The sequence below is a fragment of the Condylura cristata genome, unplaced genomic scaffold (assembly GCF_000260355.1).
Source record: "Condylura cristata isolate star-nosed mole 26May11 unplaced genomic scaffold, ConCri1.0 scaffold00017, whole genome shotgun sequence".
Taxonomy (NCBI): Eukaryota; Metazoa; Chordata; class Mammalia; order Eulipotyphla; family Talpidae; genus Condylura; species Condylura cristata.
The window spans coordinates 10698482-10715173 of NW_004567118.1; the positions used below are offsets into that span (position 1 = coordinate 10698482).

The 16692-nt window shown below is 38.2% G+C and overlaps 3 protein-coding genes across 7 annotated transcripts in view; 2 read left to right on the forward strand and 1 right to left on the reverse strand.

Annotated features, from left to right (window-relative positions):
* The window catches only part of TOM1L1 (target of myb1 (chicken)-like 1), a 40613-nt gene extending 37394 nt beyond the window's left edge, over positions 1-3219 (forward strand). For 3 of the 5 annotated variants that reach the window (XM_012726517.1, XM_012726521.1, XM_012726520.1), the window contains one exon: positions 1825-3219. In XM_012726517.1, coding sequence (XP_012581971.1) covers positions 1825-1888 — 64 coding nt within the window. In that variant the 3' untranslated portion in view covers positions 1889-3219. The remainder of the gene's footprint in view (positions 1-1824) is intronic. The other 2 variants (XM_012726518.1, XM_012726519.1) reach the window with 2 other exon arrangements.
* Positions 1656-9014, reverse strand: LOC101619000 (cytochrome c oxidase assembly protein COX11, mitochondrial). Its single transcript, XM_004684392.2, has 4 exons — positions 8651-9014; positions 5793-5948; positions 4435-4560; positions 1656-4122 (listed from the first exon to the last, which is right to left on the reverse strand). Exons 1-4 carry the CDS (start codon positions 9008-9010, stop codon positions 3940-3942), a joined length of 825 nt encoding a protein of 274 aa, XP_004684449.1. The 5' UTR covers positions 9011-9014; the 3' UTR covers positions 1656-3939.
* A 102-nt stretch (positions 9015-9116) lies between these two features.
* Positions 9117-16692, forward strand: part of STXBP4 (syntaxin binding protein 4) — a 125913-nt gene continuing 118337 nt past the window's right edge. Inside the window, exons 1-3 of the mRNA XM_004684393.2 lie at positions 9117-9175; positions 15992-16068; positions 16498-16627. Coding sequence (XP_004684450.1) covers positions 16581-16627 — 47 coding nt within the window. The 5' untranslated portion in view covers positions 9117-9175; positions 15992-16068; positions 16498-16580. The remainder of the gene's footprint in view (positions 9176-15991; positions 16069-16497; positions 16628-16692) is intronic.

Sequence of the window (16692 nt, forward strand, 5' to 3'; positions counted from 1 at the left end):
CGGGGGACAGCCTGTATGAAGACCCCAAAGAGGACAAATTTGGTCATGTTCAAATGAGTAGAAAAGCCAAAGCCAAGGACAAAGAGAGTACAAAGGAATTTGGTACCATGTAGAGAAATGGCCAAGTTGGAAACAGGGTGCACTGCTGAGAGCAACACTACTGAGAGCAAGGGGGACTGAAAACCATGGAAATCATCAGCTGTTTCAGTGATAGCTTTTTGGTAGATTGATGGGAATAGAAACCATATTTCACTGTTTTGAAAAGTACAGGGTAAAATAGACTAATTACATGCACATGACTTACTAGCAACCTAATTATGAAGGGATGATGGAAAGTGGTTTGGCAGCTTGAGGATTACAGAGATGATTAAGCAAACGTGGAACTAACGATTGTGTTTGGTATAAAATTGGAGATGCTGGAGCATCTATGAATGCTGAGAGGTATTGTCTAAGGGAGGTGGAGGGGGCGGTAATGTATCAACTAAATGAGGAAAGTATTTGAGAAGCCACAAGTAAATGATGATACAAATGAAAACGGAAGGTAGTGATGGGGAGCTAATAAAGTTCCCCCTCAGGGCACTTACTGAGTTTTCTCAACAAGAGCTGCTGGTGGTGGTGGTAGAGGGGTGTTCATAGATTAAAGAAAAGGTCTGTGAACCATGCTGGGGCCTCAAGAAGTTGATCATGACTCTGATTTTTTGTGAGATTTTTCCCTTAGCCATTTTTTGCTATATTGTATCTATGAATGTTGAATTTGTAGGTATCATAGTTTTCTGCTATAGTGATATGTAAGACATTATATATATATATATATAGTTTAATAAAGGGTATCAGAAAAACAACTGTACAGTACTAAAGCGGTACTTATAAAGTGGCACAGGAATTTGGTGTGTCATTAACAGGTTAAATAGATGAGTATTATTTTATTTTTTTTTCTTTTTAAAGATTTATTTGTGCATACAGAACTGGGGTACAGGCCAGAGGCTCAGGGGTGGCGAAAGACTTCACCAGAGACAGAGTGGGGAGCAGAACAGGCAGATCAATGAAGTACACTGCTGAGGGGAGCAGCGGGCGGGTCAGGAGCGGTCTGCCGCACCATGTGGTCACCTCCCGGGCAGGCGGGGATCGAACTCATAAGGAAGTGGTTTTAGCTTCTTAGTGCTGTGCTTTAACCCACTGCACCACCAGGGAGGGCCGAGTATTATTTTAAAAGAAAAATGTTTTGGAGCCAGGAAAAGTGGAATAATTTTTCCTTTAAAAGAGGAAGCATAATTTAAATTTGAATCATTTTTTTCTTAAGTTACAAAAAAATGTATTGGCTACTTAAGATATGTATTTATAAGATGCATGGGAGTTACAGCATTAGGGCTTCTGAAAGTTATGAGTTAGGATTTGGGTAGAGTGCATTAATTTTATTCACTGATGTAGCCTGAACAACTAAAATGGCACCAGTTTTTTTTTTTTTTTTTAAAGATTTATTTATTTGTGCATACAGAACTGGGGTATAGGCCAGAGGTGCAGGGGCGGTGAGAGGCTTCACCAGAGACAGTGGGGAACAGAACAGGCAGATCCACGAAGTACACTGCTGAGGGGAGCAGCGGGCAGGTCAGGAGAGGTCTGCCACACCATGTGGTCACCTCCGGGGCAGGCGGGAATCGAACTCATGGGGAAGCAGCTTTAGATTCTCAGTGCTATGCTTTAACCTGCTGCACCACCAGGGAGGGCCATGGCACCAGTTTTTAATTAAGGTTTTGGCAGTTAAAAGCCAAAATAGTACTTTGAAACTGATTATGTAACCTTCTTTGCCATGATGGCTTGTTTTAGAAGTATTTATGAAGAAATCGATCACCACCACCCCAAAGGAACTCAAAGTCATAGCGAATGTTAAGGTAAAGAGTTCAACTTACATTTCACATTCTACATGGTTACAGTGCAATCACTGCTTTCTATATTTACTATTTAATATATTAATATTGAATAAGGGCTGTTTGAATCTCTTAACACATTGGTGAGTGGATTTATTACACAGGTTCCTCCAAATCAAATCATAGTAAACTATTCTTCACTAATAAAGTAACATTCTCTGTGACCTTGTTCGTTAAAGATAATCTTGGAAAAGCAGAATTTGGTTTGCAATATAGAAATATTAATGCTAACAAAAATAGCTGATCAGTAGAAACTTCTTAGAAATTGAAATCAGATTCTTGTTAATAAATATTGGGAATAGTAAAACCTGCTCATTGTTTGTCCTGGGGTCTAAATTCTTCCTCTTTGCAGTACTAACATACCATTTATTTACTAATTGATTTACTAATGAATACATGGCCTACTAACTGTTTTTATCCCTCACACCCTCCCCCCTTGGAAGTAACAATGTTGTGAATTCTCACCTTTGCTCTACTAGTCTGTGGTTCTCCAGATATCCAGGAATGGGGAAAGAAGGAAGAGAGGGAGATGGTGGACTGCCATCTTAATTAATTATAGGTGCAAGTGGAGGATCAACTCACTAGCAGCCTTAGGTGCTCCAACTCTCTGAAAGATAAGACTGTCCACCTTTAAGAAGACAAGACCTTCCAACACATCAGAAACATGGTGGAAGACTTCTCCTGTGCAGTAATGAAGTTTAACAGAAGAGTAACAGTTCCAGCCACACACTTAAGGATCGGGCAACAGCTCAAGCTTTTTCTCAAAAAGAACTTGGTTGTAACTGTACTATTGTAAAACTCCAGAAGAAAAATTCACTACACTGAGGCCAACCAGTTTAACTGTAGCATCTTATATTTCACAGGCTTTCCAACAAGAGACCATCACACTGCTGAATGAAGAGTAAAGGGTCACTTAATTACAAAATAATTCTAAATAGATATGTGTAAAATGTGAGAAACTAAATATTCAAAAATACTGAGTGCCTTCATTTAACTAAAGTCGAATGTAAAAAATCATTTTGCACTTCTCTATTATTTTTATTTAGCATTATGAATTGTTTAACATTTTATGATTGTAGCTGAATTATACTTCAGATACCCTGAAAGTCCACTGGACTATATACATTGGGCTGTCTTTAAATATGATTCTTTGTAATACTACCTGTTCTTTTTCCTTTTATATTGTAACTTAGTATCTCTAACTGGGACAGACTACTGGAAAACAAATTTTGTGCATTTCTTTTATATGCCAAATTATAATGACAAATTACAATTAAAACAATGTAATACTTTTTTTACAGTCTCTTCATAGAACTTGTCACAATCCTACATTTACATTTTAAAAATCAGGGATTTGGACATATAATGGGAAAAGTTAGAAGAGTACTAGATTCTTAGACATTTATACACTTTATTTCAGTATCATGACACAAAAATTTCAAAGTGTACTATTCAGTACAATGAATATGTAATAGCTCTAAAAGAAAAAAAATGTAGCCAAATGTGAAATCAGAATGTAATTTAAGGCAACCTGTTAGGGCTTAATGATTCTGCTTCCATTTTGAACTCTTAAAATAGGGACAGTTCAGCGTAAAAATAGCAATCAGCTATTTCAGAAGTCATAATAAAATCATCAGAAGTTCTGACCTAGTGGCTAAGATAAACAAACTTGGATATTAAAAAAACCTCACTGCTACAAGCTAGTAATTTGGAAGTGCACAAGAACCATCAAGATTGCCTACATAGTTAAACAAAACTGCTTTTAATGCTACTCATCAACTCTGAGCATGGGTTTTACATTCAGACATTCTGAATAGGATGTAGAATCCATTAGAAAAAGCTGAACTTACTTTCTCAAATTGAAGTTGAATAAATTAGCTGGGGTAAATAACCATTAGTATATAATATTTAAAATAGAAGGCTTCACATTATTGTACAATAGTTCTCCTCTGAGAAGACAAGATACATGATTTTGCAAAAATCACAAATTTGAAGGAGGACTTGGTCGCTGCCTTCAGCTGTAGCCAGGAACAGGCAACTTGTGCCCCTCCTTTGCTTCAAAAAAAGTGTAAGAAAGAGTGATGAGATCAACATTCACCATTCTGGGGTCTTCAGCAAATTCAGGATCAATGTAGAAAAAGACGGGCATATCTACTTCCTCTTGTGGATTAAGCCTTTGTTCTTCAAAACAGAAGCACTAAAATTATAGAAAAGTATTTGTTAATATTTCCATTCAGTTAAACACAGTGGAAACAAGTGGCTCATTTCTTGGCTTTGACTGGACATACTATTAATCTTTAAGTCCTACGATAGGGTAATATGTCTCACCTCAGATTGTGTTTTGCTTTAAGGATTATGAAGCAAATTAATTCTAATCTCAAAGTAGGTATCTATTTGGTTTGGCATAGCTATTACAAGTAATGAAAAAAAGTGAAGTTTAGAAGAAATGAGTTTTCAGAAATCAATACCTATTAACATATGGCAGTAAATTTAGTACTAATAGTTATACCTGTATTTTGTTGAAATACTGTCCAGCTTCAAATGGTACGACATTGTATGTAGAAATTCCAATTACTGGTTTGTCAGTAGGATTCTTAGCTTTATAAAATGCAAGGGCTGTCTCTCCCGGCACTACCTGTTTTGAAGAAAATGTGTAATAATATCAGTACTTTACATCTCACACAGCACCTTTTTTCCCCAACAGATAAGTCATATTATTTTTCCTACCCATCAGGTAATACCTAATTCTAAACTAATAAAATGGGTTAAAAAAATAAACTGTGATTACTGACAATGCACATCTAATTTTCAAATTTTACTAGCATGTATTAGTAAAAAACCTGTGTTCTATTCTATTATGCTTAATTATGCATTGTATTCTCTTTTATATCTGAAGTCTTCAGACCATAATCTAAAGTTGAGTAACAAATTGTCTTTCTGGAAATGTTAGGCCTCTCACAGCCCAATGACAATATATATCATTCTATGATTCACTAAAGATTCTTATTAAAAGGTTACCAACATAAATTGAATAAATTAAACTTACAAACAGAGCAATCTTCTAACTGATTAGAACTTATTTAACCAAAGAGCAGTAATTATTTCTTCAAAGAATAACAGGTAATTACAAAGCCAGGCTTTAGAAATGATCAGTTTCCAAAGAATACTCTTTCACTTCCATCTATTCAACCCCTAATGCCTTGGAAAATGCAACTGGAACCACTATTCAAAATCATAATCTAAAAAACTGTCCACTGTTGAAGAGATTCAATCATGTTTATCAATTCAGGGAAGCACTAATCCTTGAGGGTTTTCCCATCAGGTTTATGATTAGTCTTTTCTGGAAATTCATCAGCTGATGAGATGTTTCAGTGGAATCCTCCGGAATTCCATTTACTCTAGATTTTATGAAACCTTTAAGGGATCGTCTGAAATAGACTTCAAAAGTCCTCAGTTTCATTTACGGGACAGGGATCTTATGAGGTGAATCAGTAAATTATTTTTCATTGTAACCAATATTTTTCAACATTTTTCCTGGATCATGAGGAAAACTATGACAGTTGATACTACTCTCAAGGTCAGTGATCCCAGAACTATTTAGTGAACTCTTAATGATTCAATTAAAACATGACAATTTGCATGGTTCCAAACTGACTTTCATTATAGTACTATATAACTTAAAACTTAGAGTATATTCTCTTACATAAAGGTGTCAAACACAGTCTATGGGAAGAAAAAAAATACAGTAATGGAGTTAACATTTTGAAATTAAGTTTAGATGAGTGTTTCCTACATAGTAAAACTGTTTAAAATACTGAAGAAAAGAAATTTTCATTGGAAAAAAATCTTTTACAGTTTATCACTTACATATATTTCTGTTTGCTGAGGTCGAAAGTTCCACTGGAGACTGGCGTGGACATCTGCATTGAAGGTGACTTTAATGATGCGATCCTTAACAGGCACCATGTTTTCAATCTGATCTGAGGCATGACCTGCTGCTACTGATCCCCCAAGTCCTGTAGTCTAAAAGAAGACACTGCTTATATGTTAAGCAAAACCTTTAGGTGCTAATGATGTATTTACTGTATAAAAACAATTAAAAATTGTAACTTTAATGCATTAGGAACCAACGTTATATATTATCATCCACTATTTCCTATGATGAATGTGTCAATGGTTAAACCACTTATAGGGTGCCAAGGATTGATATTTGTTACCATTCACATTTTTTCAGTAATCACTTGATTACTGGCATGGTAATCAAACAAGTCATATGGAGCTAATATAGCTAATATTAGCTGTCCATTACTAATACAGCTTAGAACTTTTTTAAAAAAGATATATTTATTTATTTATGCAGACAGAACTGGGGTATAAACCAGAGGTGCAGGGGCGGTGTGAGGATTCACCAGAGACAGAGCGGGGAGCAGAACAGGCAGATTAATAAAGTACACTGCTGGCTCCCTGGTGGCGCAGTGGGTTAAAGCACAGCACTGAGAAGCTAAAGCCACTTCTGCATGAGTTCGATTCCTGCCTGCCCAGGAGGTGACCACATGGTGTGGCAGACCTCTCCTGACCCGCCCGCTGCTCCCCTCAGCAGTGTACTTCGTTGATCTGCCTGTTCTGCTCCCCACTCTGTCTCTGGTGAAGCCTCTCACCGCCCCTGAGCCTCTGGCCTGTACCCCAGTTCTGTATGTACAAATAAATAAATCTTTAAAAAAAAAAATAAAGTACACTGCTTAGGGGAGCAGTGGGCGGGTCAGGAGAGGTCTGCCGCACCATGTGGATCACCTCTAGGGTGGGGATCAAAACTCCTGCTGAAGTAGCTTTAGTTTCTTTGTGCTGTGCTTTAACCCACTGTGCACCAGGGAGGACTCCAGCTTAGAACTTTGAGTTGAACTTTACATTAACCTTTCTTTTTATGCTAGTATTTTATAGCAACTATTAACAGAAATAAAACATATCCATGACTATCATTAAAACTAACCGCCACTTTATGTATTCATGTCTACATTTTTTCCTGATCTTGTCTAGACTTTATAGTTTGTAGTTATTTGTACAGTACAATTGTTTTAGACATAACCAGTTAATCATAGAACCTAATTCCTCTGACCACTGGATTAACAAATATTCCCAATAATCTTGTCTGGCACTTCAGCTTTAAAATTCACTGCATTATTTCCTTATCACATATACTTAAAACACCTTGCTTCCAGTGTCATTCTTCTGATTCGTCAATTCTTCAGAATTGTCAGAATTCTGGTCTCTGGGTAATCTGTTACTACACTAGGAGAATAAATCTTGTTACATCAACTAGCTTCACTCAACAGCCTTGCAACATGGTGGAATTATAACCCTAAAAAAACTCAGAGGACAAGTGCTTACCCTTGTTTAACAGTAAGTATATTCTTATGTCCTTTGCTGCTGAAATTTAACGATATTAACTCCTTTTTCTGAAGGAGTCACCTGAATAAAAACTCCTAATGTATTCTTTCTGTCTTTGAATATAGATCCCTCAAATTTGTTAATGATTACAGCAAGTAAAGAACGAAAACGTGCTCTAGTCTGCTCCTCTAAGAACTAAGTAAATCTTCCTATAGGCTACATTTATAAAATAAAGTCACTGTATTAAAAGGTTATAGAAACCATTTATCCCTCACTTTGGGCTCTAAAGTGCTGTATTCCAAAAGTGCAATTTCTTCTGACTCCCATTCCCAGGCATTCTGAAATCATTTCTTTTGGAAATGCCACTTTGAATATACAACTTAAGTTTAGGACTACAAATTTCAATTGCTTTAACTTTCCTGCCCTGCGTACATTTGCACAAAATATTGTCATTTGTTACAATCTGGAGCAGAGTTTCTCAAATTTGGCACTAATGACATTTTAAGTTGGTTAATTCTTTGTTTGGGAGTGTAGAGGGTGGGATGTTAGCAATAGCCATAACCAACATCTTTGGACTGCTGGGTACCCCCTGGAGAATACCTCTTGTGTCAACCTCCATCCCCCATGCTTTCAGATACTGGTTGCTTTGGATTCAGTTCTGCTTATGATTTAACATTGGTAGTTTGGGGATTCATGCTTGAACCACACTGGCCTGTGATAAACATTAATTTACATTCTACTATCATTCTCCAAAAATAGCTATTGTGATGCATCTTCCTACATGTTCATACCAGAAGACTGCAATAAAGCCCTTTTGATTTTTACTGTTTCAGTCATTATGGAAATTACATCAATCTCCATAAGGGCAGGGTATTAACCACGTATTAATAATAGTGGCAGGCAAGAGCAGTTACCTAGTATCCACTTTTGCGGAACATTGCAGTCTCCCACTAATGCCTGACTCCCATCCCCAGGCATTCTGTCTTCGTTAGGGATGTAAACTGAACATCCTAAGTTTCAAAACCTCTCTGGTGAATCCCACGTACAACAAACCAACTCTCTCGAACACTTACTCAACACAATATATAGCTTTCAGTGTGGTCTGGTCGGTCCGCTCAGAGATGTGGGGGTCACTTTGCTCCTTGCTTTGTACAAGCAAGACCACTATCTGGCTTGGGTTCAACTGCCAACAGCTTTCTGGGTGACCTTGACCAAGTCACTTTTGGAGACTCTTTTTGCTTTGGTAGATCAATTCGTACATCCCTTCCTAGCACGGTGGATCGATCGCCGCCACGGGATCTCCGACCCGCCCCACCTCCAGGGGCCAGCACCGGCCCTACCTGGCAATACAGCCGATACAGAGGCACCGCGGCGTAGGACGCCCCCACCATGCCCACGGCGGCCGCGGCCACGTACGTGAGGACGGTCTTGTTCCGCCGCCGCCAGTCCTCCTCCTGCGCGCGCGTGAAGGGGTTACTGCTCTTCGGCCGCCGCGGCGGCTGCGCCAAGTCCCGGCCCAGATTGGGGCGCTTCCATGTCCCAAGCCGCCTCAGCCCCCTCTCAGCAACCCCTGTCCCACTCCTCCACGGCCTAAGACACGACTCTACAGTCTCTGTAACCCCGATCGGGGCCCCGGGGAGGCCCCAACGCCAGCCACAAAAAGCGACGCTCCTCCATCCCGGCCGCCAGAGCCCTCCCATAACACCCGGAAAGAACGCCCGCCTGTCAGGGACAAGGGTGCAGGTCTCGCGAGACCGGCTCTGTCTCGCGATATCTAGGTGGAGCCCGCCGCTGCCTAGGCTACCAGGCGATTCAGGTGGCCGCGCTCAGAGTCGGGCTACGGAGGCCGGGTTGCCAGATTTCGGGTAAGTTCGCGTTTTGCTTCGTGACTGTTCCTCCCACTTTGCTTCCTTCCAGTGCCCATCTAACTTACTTTTAGGATAGTGCCCAAACCTCTCCGCGGCGAATAAGAAGTCTCTGTCTTCCTAACCCCCACCAGCCTTTGTCTGCACCTAGCTACTGTCCCGCGTCCTCGCACCTGGGCTCTGGCCTCGGGTCCGCTACTTATTGCTGGCGGCTGGAGGATCATCTCTCTCCCTGGAAACCTTCGTCGTTAACCATGGCCCACTCGCGCCCCCAGAACATCTGCATTTTCTCAGCCCCTCACCATTGTCTTTCACTGCTCTGATGCCTCTTACCTACTCAGCGAGCATCCCGCTTCTGGCGCGGGAGATACATACGTTGTCAAACTGAAGTTTGTTTAGGAGAGAGACCGGGATATGGGGATCGTTCAAGGAAAAAGTGTGAGAGACGGGCTGTTCCTCTTGGAAAAGAAAGGCGTGGAGGATGTAATCGTCTTCTTTCCTTTCCCACCGACAAACGAGGACCAGAGGACACAGCGTAGTCGATTTTGCTGCACTGGAAGGAAGCATCGAACTACAGTCCATAAAGTTAAGAATTCAGATCCTGAGATCAGGCAGGACTCACTTCGCAGGGTTGTCATCACTGTGCCTGTGCCCTTATGCCAGTTATTTGTCCTCTGACTTGATGACCTTATTGGTAAGATAATAGGCATAGTAATAAATGAGAAGCCTCATGTAAGGCCATTCTTCAGGTTGCACTGTTCCCGTGCCCGAGGCATAGTACAAATCAGAAAATGTTAGACATTGTTTCAGATGTCTAGAACAGGTATAATTATCTCCATGCTATAGATGAGAAAACTGAAGGCCTGAAGAGTTATATGACTTAAGTCCTTCGACATTTTTTCCTCATTTGTTTTACTCCTACTGGGGCTATTACAACTATCGGGGCTCCAGCGCACAGAAAATAAAACCAGATCACTTCTGTTACAGGTTGTACTTTATAATGAAAGACTTAAGAGATAATCTGGTAACAGATACATAAAGGAATTTCAGATAACAATCTGAACACTTCAAGACAGTGGATTAGAATAGTGCAATCGAGATAAGGAGAGGAGGGGCAGTAAAGTAAGATCTTGCAAATGTGACAGTTGAGCCTATTCTAGAATGATAAGGTGATAACCTACACCATGACAATCTCAGGCCAGGCAAAGGCTAAGGTAAAAAGGAGCTAGATACTACTGAAGAACAAAAAACGAGGCTAGTGTAGTCTTATAGAGTGAGCAGGGAGGAAAATGTTAGGAAATGGGGTCAGAGCAGTTATCCAGGGCCCAGGTAATGCAGTGCCTTTTCAGCCTTAACTGGGGGTTTGGGCTTTAGTCTAAAAGCAATAGGAAACTATTGGAGAGTTTAATGCATACAAGGGGTGTGATTCTCATTATTATATTTATGTTAGAAATATATATTATATTTATGTTAGAAAGAGGGGCAAAAATGGAAGTTTAACGTCTAAGAGACAATTGCAGTTGTCCTGATGAATAACAATGGTCACCTTAACAGAGTAATTGTTTAACTTGTGGTCACAGGGCCAGAAAATTGCAAAGCTAATAAATTCAAGTATCTTATGAAACTTTTCTTCTCTGGCATGAAAATGTCCATATTCTATGATTCTAGACATTTAGTCATATGAGAATGAGTGAAAATGTTTTTCATCTGTATCTAACTCATTTCTTATGCCAGATTGTCTGCTCTGTCAATACAAAACATGCCGTATTTAAAATTTCAACATAGACTCAGGCCCATGTGAATGTTTCTGTTACTGAAGCCAGCGATAGGTTTTGTCCAGCCACTCTTTTTCTTCAGGTTGCATCGTTCCAGTACCATCAGGCTATAGTATAAATATGCCACTAGTAGTGTGTTTGTCTTAGTCTCTTATTTTATTTTCTGTTTTATCTACAAATGAAACCATCCCTTCCAAAGTACAATCATTTTGATTGCAATGTAGCTGTGTTGGTCACAACTTGTGACTCTGAGTGTGGTTGCCATATTGTATAAATCGTTATGGTAACACTTAGTAATAGGCTCTATAATGAATGGAATAGGGCATCTCAGGGCATGGCTCAAACAACTCTAATCTGCAGGTGGAGGTGTTGCTTATCATCTCAAAATATCGGGGTTAGACTAACATTGCATGCTTTGTACCTTTAATTTGTAATATCATTCTTTAGCAGTGAATCATTAAACCTATGAACCCTTTCTAATTAGCTATGATCATGTTTGATTTCACATAAGTAGATATTTGCTCTTTCATAATAATCATTTTTTAATTTGGGGATGAGCAAAATGAGTGAAGGGAAAGGGAGAAAAATGGAAAGTGTTTTTTATCTGATTGATTATTGGTTTTCACAATTTTTGAAGACAAGGTTTATATATAAGTATTTTTAAAATTTGGTTTGTGATTATATTTCTTTAGTATTTTAAATGTGTAATTTAAATTATGGCAAGTGCAACTTAAATCATAATATGATCATCAGGGAGCAGTATTTCTTAGCTGTCTATTTGCTTTATAATAAAGCTGCTAGATCTATTGTCATTTTGAAATACCTAACAGTTTTTCTAGCAGTACTAGCAACTGTTCAGTTAGTAACTACTTATTATAATACTTTACTTACACCTAAAAGAAAAAAGAGTAATGCATCTGAGTAAATAGTTAAAACAAATGAATTACAGTTTGCTTGAGAACAAGCTGTATAATCACTGTTTTCCAGCAGTGCCCACTAATGAGATGAACTTCCTTCAATAGGTCTTGATATTGTAATTTCGTATTTCCTGGAAGCTTCCTTTAAGCTACATGTTTGAGCAGCTGCTTTATTTAAAGATGACTAAGTTTTTATGATTGACAGGTCAGATGAAATAAAAACTGAAATCGTACATCAGTAGAGGCATTTATTTCTTTCTAATTATGTTTGTCAAGATCAGGGCCAGTTTCATGGCATCCTGGCCTGTGCAGGTGCACAAGGGCACTATGCTTTAATGGCCCTGTTGCTGGCTTAATGTCACTGTCTTGAAATTCTTAACAATCTTTTTTAATAAGGGGTTTTGTATTTTTATTTTATATTACATAAAGACATAATTTAGGCTAACATAATTTGACATAATTTAGGCTAACAAGGTGTCAGGCTATCTGGAATAAGCAGGATTAAGAGCAGAGACAGAAAACCCACAGAAAAAGCAGAGCCCAACCTCAGTGAACAAAAGGTAATAAATAGATAAGGCAAATGCAAATTCAGGTCTTCTGAGCATAATGAGGTTGTAGGAAGTAAGATCAAACAAAAATCCTAATTCCTCATGGATCCTAAGGCTTTAGGTTATCTAGACTGCCTATTTCTCTTCATCTGCTATCTTTCACTTTCATCATTCACATGCTCCAGTCACATTTCTTTCTGTCCTGTAAATACCCAGATTTGTTTTACTGCCTTAAGACCTTTTCTGTGCCTGGAATACTTTGTTTTTCTCCTGGCTGACCTACTATTTGGATCTCAGTTGAACACCACTATCCAGTCCAAGTTAAGCCCTCTTTTGTGCAGTCACATCAGTCATGTCACCTGACCTCTAGGTCACTTTGTTGTTTCCTTTCTCTTGTTTTTCTCCAGCACTAGAATGTAAATGCCCTGAAATCAGGGACCTTGCATTGCTCACTGAAGTATTTTCGGGCACTTAACATAATTCCCACAAGTTAATGTTTGGTGGATGTGTGTGTGAATGAAAGCAAGCAGAAGGCAGTCAGCTAGTTTAAGGAAGCTTCTGAGAGCTGTGAGCTGTTACTTTGATGAAGCTCTGATGCTCCAAGAAGCCAGAGGGCTCCTCCTTTGAAGCAGTTTTCTCATGTTTCACACAGAGTGGAACTATGTGTTACTCACAGATACTGTGCATCACCCCCAAGACAAATGAGCAGTATTCTTGAATTGTTTAGATTCTTGGAAAAAAACAAACACCAACAGCGGGAATATTGCCTTTGGATACAAAATAAAGGATTAATTCTTTGATTCAGCTCTTATATCTTGATTTCTTTAAACTTTCAGGTCATTTTAAAAGGATCAAGTAAGTGAAATCTAGCCCAGGGAAGGGAGTCATTCTTGATTTTGCCAATGTTCTGGAATTTTGGGATTATGTAAACAGTTTTATGCTATCTTGGAGAATCTCTGTTGTGATAAGGTATACAAGTTAGTACAGTTTCTAAATGCTATTTTTCTTCCCCCCTTTTCAAATATAAGTCTAAAATAAAATCTGTAGATCTAATTTTATAACAAACAGTATGTGCTTTTTCAGTACTAGTGCCAGTGAACCTGTGAACAGTAAGCATTTTTGTTTTGTCAATCTTTGAATCGAGATTATTGGGTATCTAGCACCATCTTGCCATTGTCCTATCTAGAAATAACTTCAGTGTAAAATTTCACACCTTCTCTAATTCCGCCCAAATACACTGACTACAGGTTACTCCATCCCATTCACAAACCTGACTTACCTTAGAGATGCTTGCACGTATTAAAAAAAAAGTCCTCCTAGGCCCTCCCTGGTGGTGCAGCCGGTTAAAGCACAGCACTGAGAAGCCAAAACCACTTTAGCATGAGTTCGATCCCCGCCTGCCCTGGAGGTGACCACATGGCGTGGCAGACTTCTCTGACCCGCCTGCTGCTCCCCTCAGCAGTGTACTTTGTCCATCGGCCTGTTCTGCTCCCCACTCTGTTTCTGGTGAATCCTCTCACTACCCCTGCACCTCTGGCCTGTACCCCAGTTCTGTATGCAAAAACAGTAGGTGACTTGTACTTTAGTAAGCTGAACGTAGAATTTTAAATTCATAGACTGCTCAAAGTCACAGGGCTACTGGGCAGCAGAAATGGAATTCAAACTCTGATAGCTGGATTTCTGGACCAGTGCTCTTCCTGACGTACATAAAACCTGATTGTAAAACCTTTTGTAAGGAGTATTACACAGCAGATTTAGGAGGATTAATTGCAGAAAAAATTAACCACACTGTGAGGATAGCTGCTATGAAAGTCATATCTTTTTGAATAATAGCAGAAAAGGTGCATTTTACTTGTATTTATTGTTGCCCATTTACTTACAAAGGTATAGTCATAAGAAATTATGAAACGGGGATAGCCAGTTTTCTTCGGTAAATATAAAATCTATATTGTTTTCTTTTTCAACTTGAAGAATTTGCAAATAGCAAAGGGAGATAAAAGAAAAGCAAGACATAAAGGGAAAATGAAATTAAAGGAGACCAGTTAAAAGGAGCTAATTTTGAATACTCTAACCCAAGAAGTGACACTCAAACCTGGTAACTTGACATTTCCCCTTAGTTATCAGACTATGTAGCATTATTGTATATGGGTATATTGTAATTATTTAACCAATTAGCAGTTTTTACATACTCAGTTTCTGATATTTTATCATTAACTATATGTGATGGTAGTCCCAAGTTAGTAAATATTTCTATATGCTTGTTGGATCACCTCATACCACCTAATATGGTATTAAAAAGATCTAGCACCTGCCTTTTATAGATAGATTCTGGATTTGTATTTTCCACTGTTACCGAACCAAACATCTCCCTTAGATATTTTCAACTTCAGCCAAATCTTTCAGTTTGAACATAAATTCAAAGAGTGTCCTATATATTCAAGATTCATTTGGAGTCTGGTTGCCTTATGTAGTATGTGAATCTGAACAAAGCAATTAGATCCCTCCTTTAATGTACCTGGCAAGAATAGTGAGGAGAGGGAGGGTAAGATTTAGGTTCTTGCTTTTATGAGTTCATTCATACTATATTATTTTAATCTTTACCATGCTAGCTCAGTAAGGTTTCTAATTAATTATACCTCTAAGTGAGACCATTTGGTATAAGAGTTGAAATGTTAAATAAGGATGGACTTGGATATAAATATATTGTTATACAATTTTCAACTAAAATCTAACAAATTGTGCCTGTTTTTTTCCTTTGATTCATGAGTAATATTTAAAAAAAAATTAATCATATGGAAGAATGGAGTGAAAGATGTTTAAGAAAGAGACAGAGGACCCAAAAAAGTCATTTTTGCTAAACCCCACCAAGACTGAGCACCTACCTTAATTTCAGTTTCAGTTACTCCTCAGTGGAACTTTAAACCATCAGTCTGGACTTTATTGATCATTACTATAGAAGTGACCTGTTGCTGAAACCCCTGCCATTCTCTGCCCCTATAGGAAGGTAACCTGAAACAACCTTTCTTTTCTTTTTTTTCCTCCTTGTTTCTACCTATGAAAACCTTCCATTTACAGCTCCTCTGAATACCCTTATATTTTCCTTTGTCAAGGTATAATGATACATACAAACAGCACATATTTAAAGTGAGTATGTTTTGGTAAGTTTTGACATGTGTGTACATTTGTAAACCATCACTGTACAAAGGTGGTGTGCATTGTTTCCCTGTAAAGAAACTGAGATTTGGAGAAACCCCACGGATTGGAACCCAGGTCTCTCTGATGTCAAGGTGCTTGCTCAAGACTCCAAAGCTGGAGTTCTGGTAGGAAAACCACCGCAAAACTTTTCTCATTTGTATGGGAAATACAATCTAAGTCTAGCTACTCACTTCCTTAATAGGAGATTTGTGTTAAATGATCCTACTATGTTTTCCAACTTAAAATTTCTGTACTTCATATTTCTTTGAGGTGACTACTTCAAATACAGTATTTTTAATAAATTAAAATTTTACCAGTCTCCATATTTTTCACAGTAGAGCTATCTAAGACATTAAAATTGTATTTGTTTTTCTTTCACAGGAAGATATTTAAGAGGGTGGTAGAGTAATATGAATCAGAGTAATATAGTATCTGCAGGAAGTTCTACAAGATCGATGGTAAGGCATTTGGAATCTTTTTGTTCAATAGCGTATTCTATCATTTTGCAGATATATCTTCATTTTTTTCATTCTTTTGAGGATAGGGAAAGAGACATATTTCTCATTCTTTTGGTTTTATAGTTCACTTATTATGGGAGCTATAATGTTAACTAAAGGTTAACATTACTCTTCCTTTCTGCCAGAAAATATCGATGTTATGTAGATATTGATGATAATATAGAGGAATCCGACAACTTGCTCACTTCTTTCTGTCTCTGCATTTTCAGATCTTAGTAATGACTAAAATGCCATAGACCAAAATATATAAAATACATCTAATACCTGTACACAGATACATGTTGTTCATGTATTAGGAATATATAACATTTTTATGCAGAGTTGAAATCAAATGTGATTGACGTGATAATTCATTTTCCACTTCTCCAGTATTAGGGAAGAAGAATTTCTGGACTGGCTATCAAGATCTTCAATTATATACCTGTTCAATCCAAGTCTGCCTTGGTAAAACAATGAATAAAAATGCAGCTGCTGTGGCATCATCTGATCTGCTTGAAAGGTAATTTTTTTTTTATTACAAAGTTTATTTTTACATCATTTTGCACATTTTTTTTTTCCATCTCA

What these genes read in the sequence shown, in the direction of transcription:
- LOC101619000 (XM_004684392.2), bottom strand. Translation starts at nt 9,010, where the DNA reads ATGGGAGGGCTCTGGCGGCCGGGATGGAGGAGCGTCGCTTTTTGTGGC. An exon ending in TGTATCGGCTGTATTGCCAG is followed by an intron (nt 5,949 to 8,650) that starts GTAGGGCCGGTG and finishes GTCTTCTTTTAG; the next exon opens with ACTACAGGACTTGGGGGATC. An exon ending in CTCAGCAAACAGAAATATAT is followed by an intron (nt 4,561 to 5,792) that starts GTAAGTGATAAA and finishes TCTTCAAAACAG; the next exon opens with GTAGTGCCGGGAGAGACAGC.